Source organism: Antedon mediterranea, chromosome 5 (assembly GCF_964355755.1).
Source record: "Antedon mediterranea chromosome 5, ecAntMedi1.1, whole genome shotgun sequence".
Lineage (NCBI taxonomy): Eukaryota > Metazoa > Echinodermata > Crinoidea > Comatulida > Antedonidae > Antedon > Antedon mediterranea.
Window position 1 is genome coordinate 29,777,024 of NC_092674.1, and position 17,837 is coordinate 29,794,860.

At 32.7% G+C, this 17,837-nt stretch overlaps 2 protein-coding genes across 5 annotated transcripts; one reads left to right on the forward strand and one right to left on the reverse strand.

Annotated features, from left to right (window-relative positions):
- Positions 1 to 4: 4 nt before the first annotated feature.
- Positions 5 to 13,730, reverse strand: LOC140050342 (TBC domain-containing protein kinase-like protein). Of its 3 annotated transcripts, none has more exons than XM_072095490.1 (21): positions 13,646 to 13,730; positions 13,076 to 13,269; positions 12,782 to 12,854; positions 12,287 to 12,398; positions 11,812 to 11,885; positions 11,040 to 11,340; positions 10,739 to 10,800; positions 10,386 to 10,537; positions 9,845 to 9,980; positions 8,924 to 9,073; positions 8,346 to 8,445; positions 8,083 to 8,217; positions 7,666 to 7,855; positions 7,437 to 7,487; positions 6,891 to 6,974; positions 6,429 to 6,551; positions 5,889 to 6,050; positions 4,987 to 5,168; positions 3,349 to 3,521; positions 2,316 to 2,475; positions 5 to 2,026 (listed from the first exon to the last, which is right to left on the reverse strand). In XM_072095490.1, exons 2-21 carry the CDS (start codon positions 13,266 to 13,268, stop codon positions 1,916 to 1,918), a joined length of 2,724 nt encoding a protein of 907 aa, XP_071951591.1. In that variant the 5' UTR covers position 13,269; positions 13,646 to 13,730; the 3' UTR covers positions 5 to 1,915. The 3 variants fall into 3 exon arrangements, with proteins under 3 accessions (XP_071951591.1, XP_071951590.1, XP_071951592.1); XM_072095489.1 differs by having other exon boundaries at positions 12,287 to 12,401; XM_072095491.1 differs by lacking the exon at positions 7,437 to 7,487 and having other exon boundaries at positions 12,287 to 12,401.
- Positions 13,731 to 13,780: 50 nt separating this feature from the next.
- Positions 13,781 to 17,837, forward strand: LOC140050344 (aminoacyl tRNA synthase complex-interacting multifunctional protein 1-like). Of its 2 annotated transcripts, none has more exons than XM_072095494.1 (7): positions 13,781 to 13,852; positions 14,190 to 14,341; positions 14,431 to 14,535; positions 14,760 to 14,897; positions 15,003 to 15,205; positions 15,492 to 15,657; positions 17,327 to 17,837. In XM_072095494.1, exons 2-7 carry the CDS (start codon positions 14,236 to 14,238, stop codon positions 17,494 to 17,496), a joined length of 888 nt encoding a protein of 295 aa, XP_071951595.1. In that variant the 5' UTR covers positions 13,781 to 13,852; positions 14,190 to 14,235; the 3' UTR covers positions 17,497 to 17,837. The 2 variants fall into 2 exon arrangements, with proteins under 2 accessions (XP_071951595.1, XP_071951594.1); XM_072095493.1 differs by having other exon boundaries at positions 13,802 to 13,884.

Sequence of the window (17,837 nt, forward strand, 5' to 3'; positions counted from 1 at the left end):
GCGAAGTTATAGACAGTTAGCAATCACAAGCAAATAAGCCATCGCTTGTGATTGGTCAATTCACTTGCGTTGCGTTACGTCCTTGTGTTGCGTCGCTAGTGGGAACCACGCTTTAGGGAATAAAAAACATAACAAATACAATCATAGCCTAAGTATCTTATTCTTAAGCTCTGTCTACACTATCAAACTTTATGTGATAACAAAATGTGACGTCGTGCCCATATAGGTCACATCACAACCCTATTTGGGAACGTCACACTTTTTTTTTACTAGTTTGATAGTGTAAACAGAGCTTTAGGGAGACCAAGTCCCCATCTCCATTAAAATAACATAGCTTTTTGGGAAGAGGGTTTAAGTGTGGTAATGCGATAGTCGACGACAATAATAATCACGAATTTAAACATTAATTTAAGCACGATAATGTAGGCCTCCGCACGGGTACGCTGATTCTACTGTTTTCCTGTATAATACAACTAATTACAAATGTTAGGTAATTTTCTTGAGAATAAACTTATGACGTAACTTTGACAATTATAATTAAATTTGTATTTTGACAAAAAAAGAAAGGAAACTTATCCGCATCCTCTTTCGTTTGTCTCTCGAAATAAACGAGAACATCCTTTATTAATCTCCGCAACTGCAATTGCTTTATTTATAACTATGCTATTTCTGCTTTGAAAGTTACAATAACGGAATAACGGAGTACGGAAGATGTCACACACAGCGCGCAGAGTGGTGGCTTATACGCGTTATCTCAAGCTTTCCACTTGTGTGTGTGGACGCAACGACGTACGTAGGCACAACGCAAAGTTTACCAATCACACAAGCGACAATCCGAATAATCAATCGCGTCGTGATTGGTTAGATTAATTGCGTTTTGCGCTTACGTATTGCTGGCGTTGTGTCAAAGTGGGAACTAACTTAAGTTGACCAATCACAAGCGCAGTTCAGATGATCTATCGCGTCATGATTGGTCAAATTACTTTACTCTTTTTTATTTGCTGCGCCACAATATTATGTTACAGTACTCTATAAACACAAGTACATTACAAAAATACATCGCACAGATAATAGCAATGTAATAATGTATTTAGAAATAAACTACCTGTATTTAAAAAATATGAAAATAATATTGCATTACTATTCAACTTGGAAGGCCATTGACCCACAATTATAACCGTATTAAAGCACTTCCTTCCCATACATTACTTTACACTATAAAATAATAAAATGTCATTAGTATTGGAAGTGTATAGGTAGGTGTACCCACAAAAGCAAATACATCCAAATCAAATCCTAATCCACACATCCCGTACATATCAATATGGGTGTGTTGAACTGCTGACTAAGCAATTTAATCGAAATACTTTGTTTGTGTATAAGTGGGTATTCGCAGGAATTCTGGTTGGCTGGTGCGTATAATAACATTGTTAGTTCACTTCTACTTGTATTGGACGACTAGGTAGACACGTGTCATCCAGTCTACACGTCGTATAAGTACGGGTACATTCTTTTTTACATGCAAACTTCTGGGGAAAATGCTGCTGTTATCAGTCAGTGATTGGATCTCAATTTAAAATACGTACTTTTTATATTAATAACAAAGTAAAATACCATTTATCAGTTATTGACAAAATGCTATTGATTGGTTATTGATAAAATATTATTGATAACTTATTGATAAAAAATTATTTTTAATTACTAATAATTAACATGCACGATTATTGATAACATAATATAGATATATGTTGTGCAGACTAGATAGGTAATATTCATCAAAATTATATTTTGAAATGTTAATAGAACTTTTATTTTAAAATATATTACACAATTTATAGAATATTTGCACTTTGATACAAAATAGTGATGAACTATATCAATAGGTGTCCAATGTCGGGTGTTATACGGTCAGGGGTCAGATGTCCGGTGTCGATACTGTCAGTATACCTGATGTCTTCAGACAGTCAATCCCACCATGCATCACACAAACTTTTGGGAAGTTGAGTCGAACAAGTTGAGTTGCAAACTAAAAAAGAAAGAATTGAAATATATCAGTTAGTCTAGGTTCTAGACGGGGATTTGGCTCAGTATTAGTAAGAAGATAAATATTTTGGCACACACAGTGTGTCATACATATACTCGTGTTGGAATCTCCTAATTATGGACAAAAATTAATGGAATTTTATAAAATAAAAAGACAAAAACTACAGACTAGGGAAAGTCTATATATCAGTGTAGAGTAACAATATTATAGACTGTATCTTCTGAATAAGAAAATTAATAATTAAAATTAAAACATTTTAATGAAGTCTCACATTTGAAGCGTTCTTTCCCCTGTTGCCCACAATGACGATCACCCTGCCTTTTTGCATGTTCAAGGCGGTCACAGCTGGACATTGGACAAGGTCACCTTCTGGGGAGAAGGCTTGGTCAAAGGGAACATTGTAACTGCCAGGAATCTGACCTCTTGCGAAACTGGACACAAACAAATTAAGGAAAATACTGAACAATAAGTACAGAAAATATTTGATTGATTAACTCAAAATTTGGTTTAATACAGAATATTGAAACTTTAGTGGTCTCGTATAAAATATACAAGAAATCAATACGTTGTCAGCACCTCATAAAAAAACATAAAAACACTTAAATAATATAATAATTCTCGACTTTCAAATATATTTCTGTATATAATGAAGATATGACTTATGAAAATATACAGTGATACACAAACCAAATTAAAGAATCTGATCTTTAGGGCTAAAGCTCTGTCTACACTAGTTTGACAAAAAAAGTGTAATGTGCCTAAATATGCTAGTGATATGACATCATCATGTTCATATATCGGCAAATCATATTTTTTTGTCACATAAAGTTTGATAGCATAGAGAGAGCTTCATACAAAGCCTATGTTTAGACTCAATTTGTGGAAATACATGATTGGCTCATTTAATTTGACAGGTTAATGAATTGTGAGTGTGGACGCACTTTATACATAAAACTATACAAACAGAAAATGGCTTAATTTATATATTAACAATACAATTGAACACATAATATACAGTATAATATTCAATACAATTGAACACATAATATACAGTATAATATTCAATACAATTGAACACATAATATACAGTATAATATTCAATACAATTGAACACATAATATACGGTATAATATTCAGATATATTTACATTCATTATCTTTCTTACTAAGTTTTAATAAAAATAATAATTAATAAATTGGAAAGTTGTCAAGCACTATCAAATTAGAAAATTAAACACATCCAAGAAAACAGGAAATAATCTATTAAAGTAAAATGTTTTGAACGTAGTCAATTACAAAGGATACTCTTCACTGCTACGTACATCTACAATCAGTATCATCGGCTTGCCAGATTTCGTCTTCTTTGTCGGACTGCGCGAAATCATTCCGCGGAGTCCGCATAGCTCAAGTAGATCCTCTGCTGAAATTCTTGGACTCTTCTCGGATTTTAGATCTTGTAGGGTCATAGCATCGCGGGACTACAACCATAAACATTATTTACGTTAACATTTAAAACAGTAATTTGTATGTATTTCTTTATCTATTATCTATTTTATGTCTACAGTATGTCTACTAATATGTGTTTATCTATATATAAATTTACGTAAGGGCAAAATTCGGTAAATCGCGCCTTACTTCTATAATTTTTACTCGATGGTATATAAAGTTGGTTCGTACTTTCGGTACTGATTTTAACCACCTGATGTAACCCTGTTTACTAATTAAATTAAGTTAGATAATAAGTTATTGACGGTTAAAACGAATTTAGGTTCCAAGATTTGCCCCAAATAGGGGTGTTTTCCGACCGTGGTATACACTGTATAATGGATGTCCGTCTTGAAAAATACCCGCCACAAAAATGCGAGGAGGCTTCGCATTTTCCTATCTCCTCCTACGATAATTGTTTTTAATAGCTGAAAACCGGTTGAACAGCTAGAGTACACCATCATAATGTTGAAGACAGGCCGATTTTCTTTAAAAAATACTATTTTGATAGATTTAATATACGATTATACAAATCTATTGATTTGCGATGAATGGAACATCCCAATCTCTCAGTCTGCCAGAGTTTGGTTTAACACAAGTACAGTAGGTAAATTTATGAGCCCTTGGTTTAACACATACGGTAGGTAAATATATGGGCCCTTTGAGAATAAACTTGCGAGATTGTGGATAGGCTCTACTGTTAGATATATAAACACATTATTATATACAAATAAACTTTATACTGACAGTTCTTTCTCAACGTTTGTATTAATTAATAATTACCAAATATAAACGTCGTAGTGGTGTATCGTGACATGGTACTTTAATATTTCAATCGATTATGACAGTGACAGTTTTAACTAAACTAAATAAAGAATGTTCTCTAATATAATTAGGAATCTCTTGCCATACACGGGGAAAATTAGTGTACAATGAATATTTAAAAGAAATAAATAAATAAATAAAATAAAAAAAGTATTAAATCGCAAATGTTTTACTGTATTTAGAGGTATATTATTTATAGGCCTATAAAACATGAAAAAAATATTTCGTTACTGAGTGGATAAAGAAAATATTTAAAAATTGTTCCTCTTTGTACCTATCCGCTTTCCCATCCCTCTCAACCCTAATGTTACATACAAAACAAAAATTGGGTTTCTTTAAATGAGTCCAAATCAAAAACTTGGACTCATTTTGTGATAAGTTTCTCCTTCGGAAGTAATTCCCAGGGTGCTAATTTTAGTTGACTACATAAATCATCGTGTCTATTTATTCGTTTCTGTAAACGACAATGTATAGGCCTATAGTCCTGCGGTACGTACATTTGAAATCGCCAGTTTTGTTACGCTGAAATTACTGTGTATTCGAGAACCATCTGTGGGCACGACCTAGATGGTACGCGAGCGAAGCGAGCGTACCATCTAGTATTTACAATTTTATGAACGGTGTGATACTTACTAATTCCGAACGTGGAACATCATGACAATCCGTACTGTAGTAGGAGACAGGTTTTATTTGCGAGTAAGCACTATCAGTTGCGTGACCGCGGGGAGGATGCGCATGCTGCCGATAAGCGGCGCTTTTCGGGATTCCGCAGAATACTCTTATAGATTCTTTTACACATCTTTCAATGTCAATTTCTACAAAATAAAAAATGTTATTGTGTAATATCACTGAGTCAAAAATGGTAGTGATACGCCTACTATGGTCCGTGGAGGGCCTAATTCGAATTTATCTACCAAAAAAAAAATCATCATGTTCATATATGGGCACATCACATTTTTGTGTCACATGTTTGATAGTGTAGACAGAGTTTAATATCACTGAATGGATGTGATAAAACGGATGGGAAAGTGGATGTGATATGTCTGAAGGAGTTTAAAATTAGTTTGAAACTTATAATATTAAAAAATGAACTATGTAACATTATACAAACTTGATTAAATTGGATTGTACACAAACTATATTAAGATAGAACTCAAGTTCAAAATACACCGTAATCCCTATGTGTACTGAATTAATTGAGATGTCACATCTGTCGGACAAATATGAATATTTATATTATAAATAAATCTTACTAATATATACAGGAGACTAATTTTAGAAAACTAAATAATTATAACAAAGTATTAAGAATATTTAATAAGTTACATTTCGGAAACACGCTAAACGTTTTGCAATTTTTGAAGTAGTTTACTCAAACTCACGTTTATCTTAATTTTACTATGCTGTCGGAAGTTCGGCAACATTATTGACGACATCACCTTACAACACTTTGGTGTCAATCAAGGACTTACGAAAGTTTGAAAAGCTCTCGGAAAAAATCTGCATACAAAATTGAAATAAGTATCAAAACTTACCTGGCATGTCTGAGAACAGCAAGATACATTCATTGAAGCCACTAGCAAGGAGACCAGACCTCAGCTGCTGTAAGATGGCAACACCGATGCAAAGAGGGAAAGATGAGTTGCCTAGCAACAATGTATCCCATAAATGAAAAAGCTTGTGCAATGGAAAGACATCTGAAAATGAGAAAAATTTGAAATAATAAATAAATCTAATAATTAAAAATATTATTAAATAATAGTTAAACATAATAATAAAAGCTAAGATAATAAAGCAGATTTTTGTAAACATTATCGGCTCTACTGACTACGACGGCATGTCAAATGTATCCATGTTACATTTGTTTAACGCATGGAGTCTGAACTATGATTTGGTTGTTAATGCCTCTCATATCCTTTTTGTTTAAACATTTATTTAATATTTTTTATTTTTGTTTTGTGTTTCATTTGTTTACTTGTTGTTATTATTGTGACAATACTATAACGATGAAAGTCAATAAATGAATTGAATTGTTTAAAATGTTAATTTGATACTAGATAACAAGAGTTACTAACGAGCAAACATGGTAAGGAACCAAGGTATGGCGTACAGTTCTGGTATGAAGCCTATACTCTCCATGTGGTTGCTAAGCTCTGGGTCATGAAAGGTTATAAGATGTGAAAAAACAGCCAGATATTCTGAAACAAAGACAAAACAATAGAATTACAGATAATCTGTTAAAATAAAGTGGTTATTGTTTGGCTATACAGAGTTATATGATTTAGTTTAAAATTAGCATAAATTAGCATAAATTAGCATAATACTACTAAACATTAACATTAGTTAATCATCTTTGTAAATTCAGCAAGATTTCTAAAAAAAGAACAATAATAATAATAATACAGATAATCTGGTAAAATAAAGTTTTATTTAGTATTTGTGTATACAAATCATGGCCAGGATTTAAAAGTATAATATATATACTACATAATACTACTAAACATTAACTGTTGTTAATCATCTTTGTAAATACATACCTTGTATTACGGCTGAATTGTCCTTTAAGAAGAATTTATAGAGATATTTAGGAATAAATGCTGACAAACAGGCATATGCTAAAGCTGTTAAAAACAAACATCTGATCCATTAAAAAGTAGGAAAGTAATAAAAACTACAATAAAATACACTATTCAACTTCAATCAAGTGCAATAGTATAATATATAAGTACACTATTCAACTTCAATCAAGTGCAATAGTCTAATCTATAAGTACACTATTCAACTTCAATCAAGTGCAATAGTCTAATCTATAAGTACACTATTCAACTTCAATCAAGTGCAATAGTCTAATCTATAAGTACACTATTCAACTTCAATCAAGTGCAATAGTCAAATCTATAAGTACACTATTAAACTTCAATCAAGTGCAATAGTCTAATCTAGGCATAGTCCATTGTGAAAAGATAGATACACTATAACATGTAGTAATAATTGCATCCTAGTAAATAGTCCAATGAAATCTTAAAAATCAATGTAAAAATTAATTAAATATATTGGTTTTATTTCTATATAAACTACTGTACCTTCATTGTTAAAATTTAAGAACAAAAACGGCGCACATAGTGAATCCAGACCTAAGTTGACAAAGAATATGATAAGATATAAAAACACTACATAGTGAGAATATGATAGTATATTGTTTGAAGGTACATGGCGTAATCAATATGTTGAAATAAATTTAGCGGTACAAGAATATGAAAAATAAGACAGGTTGATAATTGGTGTAAGGGCTTGGAATAAATGCTTGCTTACCCTGCCAATAGACTAAATCTGGATGTGACACCACCCAAGCCTTCAGAATCCTCTTAAACTTCAAATGTGCCACTGGAGAGGACAACAGCTCAGAGTACTGGTGACATCGAGGGATGTCCACCTCAATCTGACGGTCTGTTGATGTCATAGTATCCTTATCTATTGCGCAATACTTCTCCATGTAGTCTCCCTAAAGATAAAAGAAACAAAAAAGCATACCTAAATTTATACAGCATGCCTCTTTGCGTAGAAGAGCAGAACCAGATGGTAGAACCCTTAAGGGAACCAGCTGAATTAAAGCATATCGAGTATCTCATTATTGTTATGTGGAAAGGAAGCTGAACGAAATGCATGGTACAAGCTGGGTAATGTGCAGCCGTTCACCCACAGAAAAACTACATCTCTTGTTGTTCTTACCTCAATAATAAGAAGAGCTGCCCAAATCTGGTTCCTAAACAATGGACAACTATCCACCCTGGCTTCTTTGTGGATCTTGTTGACTGTATACGGATAACCTTTAAGAAGGCGCTCATACAGTACTACTCTATGAAACTAAAAACAAAACGTACAGATTTAAACATTTTTATTTTTTTGAAAAATAATGTACCATACTTTGTTTGCATTGAAATTAAGTAATACGTCCATTTGATGATGGTAAAGTTAAAGTATGTCATACATACCTGATATTCTATGTCTTTTTCTCGTATGATCAGTGGCAGATTTGCTGTTTCTGATATGCTGTTGTTACTAGTTGAATGCGGTAATGATCCCATACTTTTTCTATTATAATATAACATGATGATTATTAAACATTCATAACAGAAACAAGCAGTGATGGATCCAGGATTTTAAAATAAGGGATCAGAGCCTCAAAGTTGTAAACTGAAGTAATAATAATGTTATGTTGTTTGATTTATAAAACGCTTATACAATCAAAAGATTGTCCCAAAGCGCTGAGAGAAAAAACAGAAAGAAATTATAAAGAAAAAAGATGGGTTTTTACTTAACCAATGTTCTATCCTTTGCATTGTACTCTTTCAAAATTAAAATGAATGGATTTGAAGAAGAATTATAACGTCACTTGATTCAAACTTACATTACACTAATTATTACTAATTATAATATATATAATGGAGAATTTAAATAAAGACCTATTTTTTTACGAATAAATAAACTGATATTTATATTTCTTTCTTATTCAATACATATAAGTAGAAAAGAAAAAAAAGTGGAAATCCAGAAAACAAGACAATCTTACTCATCCTCAAGAAGTGGGTAATATGCTTCTTCGTCAACATTCTGAAGACGTTCTCTCAATTGGTCCAGTGACAGAGGTATAATGGTGTCATCAAACAATGCACTGGTATCTCTTTCTAAACCAAACACGTCACCATCCACCGTAAATACACTAAAAGCAAGATAAAATAAATATCAATATGAATCTACTGTATACGCGGTTATCTCTGAGATTATTGCCAAACAGAAATACAACCATAATAAAATGCTATCTTCAAAAATCTTTTTTTGCAGAAGCATGCAAATTCCTTAGTTAAATTTGATAAATTATTAATGTTAACAAAAAAATAATACCAATATGTGCATTATTTATGCAGAAATGCTAAAAAAAAAACGTTTAAAAAAGTTAATTTTAATCATTAGTGAAAAACACAAAAAAAATTAAATAAAATCCCATGATGTAGTTATAAAAAACTGTATCAAAGATTTGTTTAGTTGTGGCGTGGCAAATGCAAGGTCATAGGTCAATTTGTGCAACAGCATGCCATGCTACAGACCTGCTACTTATATTGCTACCATGACGATATTGCGCAACAAGTATAGCTCTAAAAAAAATAGTAATTACATAAATCAATCACAATGAGAATAAAGTTTTGATAAAAATTTAAAAAAATTATTTTGACAAAAATTTAAAAAAAATATTTTGACAAAAAATACAAAAAACATTTTGACCCATCCAACAGATTGGAGATACACGTACAATACAGTCAACTCTCTCAATACCAAACACCTTTGGGCAGAGCATATCTAGTTTTCTGGAAAGTGTGGTATTCGGAATGTGTTTCTAACCTCAAGAAAAGTCTGGTTTTGGGAGAGTTTCCGGTTTTCAGAAATTCCGGTATTGGGAGAGTCCGTAATAACAAAAGTACTGAAATAATCTCACCTTGCTACTCCGCATATTGGTGGATGTGACCTTATTAGGGTTTTTTTCTTAAGCTCACTTTCTAAATCTCCTCCAGCTAATCCCCATAAATAATAAACCTCATCTATTGAACGCATGGCTAAGTGATCAATATCCTCTGTAACAAATAACATTTTATAATCAATACTTTTCTTGTATTTTCCACAAAAAACATGAAAATGAAGTTTAATAGAAAAAGATTTTGAATAGGTCTTAATAAAGTTTAGAAAAAATAAATAAATAATTATGTTTTAACTTATAAAAAGACAAAATAAAAGATTAAATTCAACCACAAACCCATTGACTGGCAGCCAATAATTTTTACAATTTTTTTGCCAGTTTTTTCAGGTAAATAAATTTTTGTTCATAAAATTTTTAGTTTAGACATTAAAATGGCACATTCAACAACAAAATAATTGTTAAGGACAATATATCATTAATATTCAATACTTTTATTATATTTATTCTCATTGATTTATGTAAGCAAATAATGGGTAGAAAGAAAAAGAATCCATGTTGATACCTTTATGGTTTGTGTCTATATATTCCTCTAACTCCAGTTTTTCACATCTTATTCCTGTGTACTGGAACATTGTTTTCTGGCTTCTAAAGTCTGCATCTGCTGGCTCAAAACCTTTAAACACTGGATCTTGTAGGAGCTCACATGGTGTTGGCCTACAAAATTAGAGCCTGATTTCAGAACTTTCGTAATAAATAAAAAAAAGTTTGTCCGTATATCTACAAATCCATTTCAGATAAGGTCTATTTTCCTTTTGAATTCTAAAATATTTTTAATCTATTCTTTTTTTTTTAAACTGTATGTATATTGGGATATAACAATCTTAGTCATTTATTTCTTTATTCATCATCACTTACCTTTCACTGACAGAAAGTGACAAGCATCGTCTTACAATAGATTTAAGATTTTCAGGTAACATCTGTAATATAAATTAAAAAAATAATGTTATTTTCCAAAATATACACAAATTATTTATTTTGTATAAAACCTACAGTACATATTTAAATTACACTCAATTTGAATGAATGGCAAGATGGAAGAATTCTTTGAAACAAAATGGAGAATTCTTTTAAATTATTATCTTATCGTATTCATCCTGTAATTGGCGAGTTTGTGCTAGCTGTGAGAAAATGAGAAATAATGATAATATCACCTAACCTGAAACTTGTTCTGAGCAGAATGGTCACTAAGAATGTTATCTAACGGATGCTGTTGTTTATCACCTTGTTTTCCTAATAACAGCACCTTAGCAATCTGTTGTTGTAAAGTATACGCAGACCACAACTCAAGGCCTAGGCATGCTTCAAGCAGTATCAGGCCTAGGGACCAAACGTCTGGCTTGGGTCCCATGTTTTTGCAAGATTTCTTTTTAACTTCAAAGCTTAGGCTCATTTTGTCTTGTGGTCGGCATACTAGTGGGCCTTGAGCAAGTACCTCTGGTGCTGTGTACTTGGGGTACCTGTGTGGTGATAAGAACTGGCTGTCACAATGGCAGATAGGAAATTACGGAGGAAAATAGTCACATAAGTTCTGGTATGTCTACACTAACAAACTTTATGTGGCCATATATACAGTAGATATGATGATGTCATATCACTACCATATTTAAGCATATTACTACCATATTTGGGCACATAAAACTTTTTTGTCAAACTAGTTTAATAGTGTAGATAGAGCTTTAGTAAGTAAGTGGTGATACATAATATTTGCTCTTACAAATAATTAGATTTGTTGCAAAATCATTACTGCTGATTATTTCAAATTTGATTAATTATGTTTCTATTAGTGAACTGATAGTGACTAGTAAAACCTGATTACAAAATTTAAAATTTATATTCTTTAACACATAAACTGGTGTACATCATCTATTGATTTCTTTTTAAAGTTGGTTTCTTTAACGCTCTGTTGCAATATCAGTTGGTTGACTTACCCAATAGGAAATGTAACAGCAGAGCCAGCATCTGTTATGTAATGCATTCCATAGTTACTTAACTTCACACTTCCCTTTAAAAAAAAAGAATCATTGAATAAAAAATATAAATGGCAATGGATTTGATGTTAAACATCTCAGCTCACTGATGAAAGATTACATGAAGCCTACACTAGCAAACTCTGAGTTTCCTCAAGTTTGCAAACTAAATTTTGCTAGTGTAAGCTCTGTCTACACTTTCAAACTAGTTTGACAAAAAAAGTGTGATGTGTCCAAATATGGTAGTAATACGACATCATCGTGTCCATATGGACACATATCATTTTTTTTGTCACATAAAGTTTGATAGGGTAGACCGAGCTTTACACAGGCTTACAAACATTAGTGTACTTCTTTTCAATTTCATTAAGGATTTTTTGGGTTTTTTTTGCAATTTTTTGGTTGTTACTTCACATAAAAGTATTTGTTTGCTTACCTTGTCATCCATAAGAATGTTCTTTGGGGAAAGCAACCTGTGGACTATTCCATTTTCATTTAGGAATCTCAATCCATCTAAAATCTCAAAAGCTATTTGCAGAATTTGATGATGACTAAAAAGAAAACAATAACAACATTAGAAATATTGATTCATATTATCTATAATATAATTCTATTAATATATTGAAAGAAATATTTTATTTACACTGGTCAAAGGCTGGTCTCCTAGAGGGCCCAGTTATGATCAGTGATTGTGTGTGTACTAGTACACCAGGGTAACCCCCTACTCGTCTCAAAAGATGTTCTAGGTTCTTTAAAGTGCACATGAGCTAGATACGGTTATAGTCATTATCCGAGAAGACTTGTTCTGCCACCAGAACCATTGAGCGAGTGAGCCTCGAACCCTTGCTGATGTTATTGCTATATAACTATATTGAATAGGGAAAGCTAGTATTGTGCCGAGAGTAATTTATGTACAGTAGTTTGTACATACTTTGTAGGGGTTTGTTGGCTGTATGTCTCTTGCACATTATCTTCATAATATTCTGTCACAATCATTAGTCTCTCTGGGTAAAATTAAAAATGTGTTATTTAATAGCTTCATAAAATATGAACAAAGAGATAAGTTGATCTGGTCATATTAAACATAGTTGAAATGAATTGCATGATTTGACTGTACATATTGGTGTCTGCTATGTTACTTGAAAAAGTGTTTTCTAGTGCCAATCTATTTTTTATTATATTGCAAATTTTAGGTAGAGAAGAAGTTCCTTCACCATCAACTTACCATGTTTGCCTCTTATGACCTCTATATACTGACATAACCGTGGATGAATAATGGTCTTTAAGTACTGAAAACGTCCATATATTTTGATTGAATTTGGCGTAAGGGGGAGCCCATCAGATCCACATTGATCATGGGCATGCGAAGCAGCACAGAAAGTTGAAACACCAAGGGACGCTGAGCCTAATGCCTGCATTCTGAAAAACAAATCAATTTAAAATATTTTAAAAATGACCATGTTTAGCTAGCTCTGCTATTGCTAAGTATAATTAATATTGTTTTCATTAAAAGTCTTCTTGCCAATGTGATACAATGAATTTTATGCACCACCACACAACTTGCTTAACTAGGCTCTGCCTACCCCGCACCGGGCTAATTAATAAGCAGGTGCCCCACCCATCCAGCCAGCAGGAGCCGGTTAAAGATAAGTAGTAGGTAGTAGTGCGAAGGATCTAGGCCTAGGCCTAGAAGTTAGGCCTAGGCCTACGCCTAGCATTTTTCTGGTATTACTTCAATCAATTAAATAGGTGAAATAAATAAATTAGCAGCTTTAGTATTTTAATATACATATACATTGAATGCTTTCAACGTCAAAGACACCAAATTTCATTAATTTAATCCGTTTTTTCGCCGTCGATGGGCGCTTCCATGTTTGTTGTTGTAATGATTTATGAGGGCGTTCTTTGTTTTTTAGTATTGAACTTTGAACTTGGAACAGGGAATTACCGGTACACGTTGTTTGGTCTCGTTTTCTCTCTCTATATAGTAATAAGACTGATTGTAAGAACATATTTTGGTATTTTTATCGGAATGTTAGTTGTTTTTCTGATATTTTATGCAATCAAATATATTATGTGTTAACTAGTCTAAATGTACTTTAATATTATTAACTTTTTGCTAGAGTAAGCCTCGACTGCTTTCTCTAGCAAGAATGTCATTCCATACTGCACATTCCATCAGTCGATCACTGCAAGAGGTCAGTTCAGTGGGGTGGCTTTCATAATCCAGCCAGCACAGCCACAGCTATTTCGTGGAAAAGCCTTGCTACTAGGGTTTAGACCGTTTGGCTTTTTACCAATCTGAGATTGATCTTCCATCTAATCTACCTACTTTTCAGGTTTTTATTGAGGTCTGCTGCTGCAAGAAGACTGAATCTAAGAAGTATGGCAAGTGCAGAGGTAAAGCAAAGACTAGAACAAAGGTCACGGGAGGCAGATCAACTGATAGCACAGCTGAAACAACAAGTGGACAACCTGAGAACATGTGCAGGTAGTGTGACAACATATCCTTTGCAATATTATTTAATTCTTTGTTATTGCATTATTGAATTGCTAATATGTTTTTTTTTTCTTTTCTAGTTGCAGCATCTGGTGGTAGCTCATTAGAAAAAGAAAATGCCGATCTGCGATTGAAAGTTGACAGTCTGAAGGCAAAGTTAATTGACCTGGAAGAAAGAAATGGATGTATGTATAACAACCCACAAATTTGTCTTGTCTTTATAGTATAATAGATTTTAAACAATCTAAAATCAGTGGTTTGTAATTAGTTAAATTATTGCATTTTAGTATAATAATTTTACTAATTGGCAATTTATTAGACAGTTAATTACTTTTCAGGATTTCTCACCAAAAAATTGGTAATTTAACACCATTGTAATCAAACTTTGCTTAAACTTGTTTATTTATAGCGGTGCAAGTCAGTCTACCGAATGTAAAAGTTAATGCTGCACCAACTGTTACTACCTCACCAGTTGCTAAGGAACAGCCGCCATCCATAGCCCAGCCTAAAAAGGCGGCGGAAGCAAAACCAAAGAAAGAGAAAAAAGGTACAGTCAAGATTAATGTAGCTTTGATTGATAGTAAAATGACCATAATTTTAATTTTATTAAATCTAAACCAGTACATTGTTTTTAAAAAAAATATAATTATAGAAAAGAAAGGCAGTGGAACGCCTCAAGAAAAGAAAGAAGATGTTCCCGTAACGATATCAATGATGGATCTTCGAATCGGCAAAATTGTAGATGTGAAAAAGCACCCTGATGCAGACTCATTGTACGTTGAAGTGATTGAATGCGGTGAACAAGTTCCCCGGACGGTAGTCTCCGGGCTAGTGAAGCATGTACCTATTGAAGAGGTGAGAAACTGCAGGGCTTGCTAACTTGTATGGGATGTGCAAAGATATGATATATAGAATACACTGCTGTAGCCACCAGCATGGTTGGTAAGGTTTCAACCTGACCACTTTTATACAGACAATTTTGAAAACACTGTGGCTTAAACAGAGACTGTACCCTTTTCTTGCAAAAAAAAACCACACCACTTTATTTTTTGTGGCTACATCACTGAAATATAACTACAATATTAACTGTCAAACCTTGTATAGTTCAATGTACAATTACTAGCTTTCTCTCATCTTTTAGATGCAAGACCGTACCGTAATTATTTGCTGTAATTTGAAACCAGCTAAGATGCGTGGAATTCTAAGCCAAGCAATGGTGATGTGTGCAAGTGGTGATACAATAGAATTAATCACTCCCCCTGCTGGAAGTGTTCCAGGCGATCGTATAAGCTTTGATGGTTACCCTCGTAAGTTACAAATATTAAATATTTTTAATGCAACTAAAATTAATTTAAAAATAAACTAAGTCTCATTTGAGGCTTAGGGAGTGGAGTTGAAAGAGTTTTGAGTTACAATCCTGGCACTAGGTCAGGATTGAACCGTGGGATTGCAATAACCACCAGCTCCACTACCTGTGACAACCCTGGCACTAGGTAAGAATTTGAAAATAAAACTAGATTTGAACTCGTCACTTTGACGAGTTCGGGTTATCCGCGCATACGCAACATGCACGTACTTTAAACTATATGAACCTCGACAATTATTATGCCATCCTTTGACATGAAATAAAAATGTTTACAGTGCTGAATTGTACCTATTATGTAGCATACACCATATTACAGTATTTTACAGAATAAACTGTATATATGTTATATACAGTGTAGCATAGACGGAATTACGAGACCCATCTTTTAAATCCAATTATTAACATGATGACATCATCAAATTGACATATAAAGATAACCACTTTAGAAGATAATTATCTAAATAATTACATTAAAACAAATTTGAAGAATTTTGGGAACGTAAAAGTGAGATGCGCTCTCGTTTAAACGCAATGAACTTTGACGCAAGAGATGAAAATATGACTTTTTTAATTCAACTGGCCATATGATGACGTCACAACATCTGATTGGCAAAATATTCACATCAATTCATATCTACAATCCAATAGCTTCCAGAAAACGTTTTAATCATGATTATCACTTTTTAATCTGACGAGCTATAACAGATTGTTATTTACTGTAAAGATGAAAATAAGTGACCCAAGTTATTTACGTTTTTAGACATGATGACGTCATAACAATTTTAAAAATTGTAAATCATGTGAAAGATAATTGATTGACCTAGACAAAATAAAAAAATTGAGTGAAATGGAATACGGATAAGTAGAGATGCGCTCTATTAAATTTGACGAGCTATGACGAAAGAGAAAAAAATCCTATTTTTATATTTGGGTGGCCATACGATGACGTCACAATGTCCGGTTAGCAATATTAATGCACGATTCGATATCTACAACTTATCAACTTCCAGAATATGTAATTTTAAAAATGTTCACCACGTAGTTTAGAATTTATGACTGTTTAAAAAAATGTCTAATTTTGACGAATTTTTGAAGTTTTTCATCAAAAACGTGCCTAAATTGTTCAATTCTACGTGCTCGTATGACGTGATTTTAAGTGGAAATTGATTGAAAATTGATAAATTTACTAGAAAAGGCTGAAATAACAAAAATCAAGCAAAAAAAAGACGTTTTTGCGCTACGTGCGCACGCGCGCGTAAAAAAATTGCGAACGCGTGGGAATTTTCCAAATGCTCAAAATGACATGAAACGCGTAGAAAGTTGATTAGAAATTCAATTTTCGCATTTTGAAATTTTAAGCTTGGCTGCACATCTACAGCTATAGGTCAATCTTATGACAAAGTTATACAATCTTATGTTGGCCAGAATTAGAGATATGCGACCAACAAAATTCGTGGAAAGAAAGAAGAACATAGAAAAAAAAAAAAAAAAAGATCCTGACAATAACAAGGGGTTATCCGCCAAGTGCGGATAACCAATAAATAAACTCCACATTCCACTCCACTCCACTTTCACATTAATTTCACTAATGTTATTTGTGTTTGTTACAGTCGGTGATTTTCCACCTCAAATGAACCCAAAGAAGAAGATCCTGGAACAGATTCTGGCAGATCTATTTACAGACGAGAATAAAGTAGCAACTTACAAGGGAGTTCCGTGGAAGGTTGAAGGAAAAGGGATCTGTGTAGCGCCAACGATGGCCAAGACCAAAATCAAATAAACAATGACAAATATGAATACTGTGTAGTATTCCATATATCTCTTTAAATCTTCTATTTTATTTTTGTGTATGTAGTAGATGATGGTTATAATCTATAAATTTTTTCATTCATATCTGCAGTAAATAAAAATAAATCAAATCAAACAAATTCCTACGATTAAAGATTTCCACAATACAGTTGTGTTTATGGTACAGTATTATACAAATTTTAGTCATTTTTGCATGCTTTTGTGGTGATGCTTTGTTTTATACATTTATTGTTAGGTGTGTTGAGACTGTAATTTTACTGTTTGTCTAATATCTTTGGAAGTAGATAATATCTCCTATTAATAATTTAATAG

Bases quoted from the DNA above. Each gene is read 5' to 3' on its own strand.
- LOC140050342 (XM_072095489.1), bottom strand. From the start codon at position 13,268: ATGCAGGCATTAGGCTCAGCGTCCCTTGGTGTTTCAACTTTCTGTGCT. The intron at 12,855-13,075 runs GTAAGTTGATGG...AATTTTACCCAG, and splicing joins GGTCATAAGAGGCAAACATG to AGAGACTAATGATTGTGACA. The intron at 8,446-8,923 runs GTAAGATTGTCT...ATATTATAATAG, and splicing joins TACCCACTTCTTGAGGATGA to AAAAAGTATGGGATCATTAC.
- LOC140050344 (XM_072095493.1), top strand. The intron at 14,898-15,002 runs GTACAGTCAAGA...ATATAATTATAG, and splicing joins ACCAAAGAAAGAGAAAAAAG to AAAAGAAAGGCAGTGGAACG. The intron at 15,206-15,491 runs GTGAGAAACTGC...CTCATCTTTTAG, and splicing joins AGCATGTACCTATTGAAGAG to ATGCAAGACCGTACCGTAAT.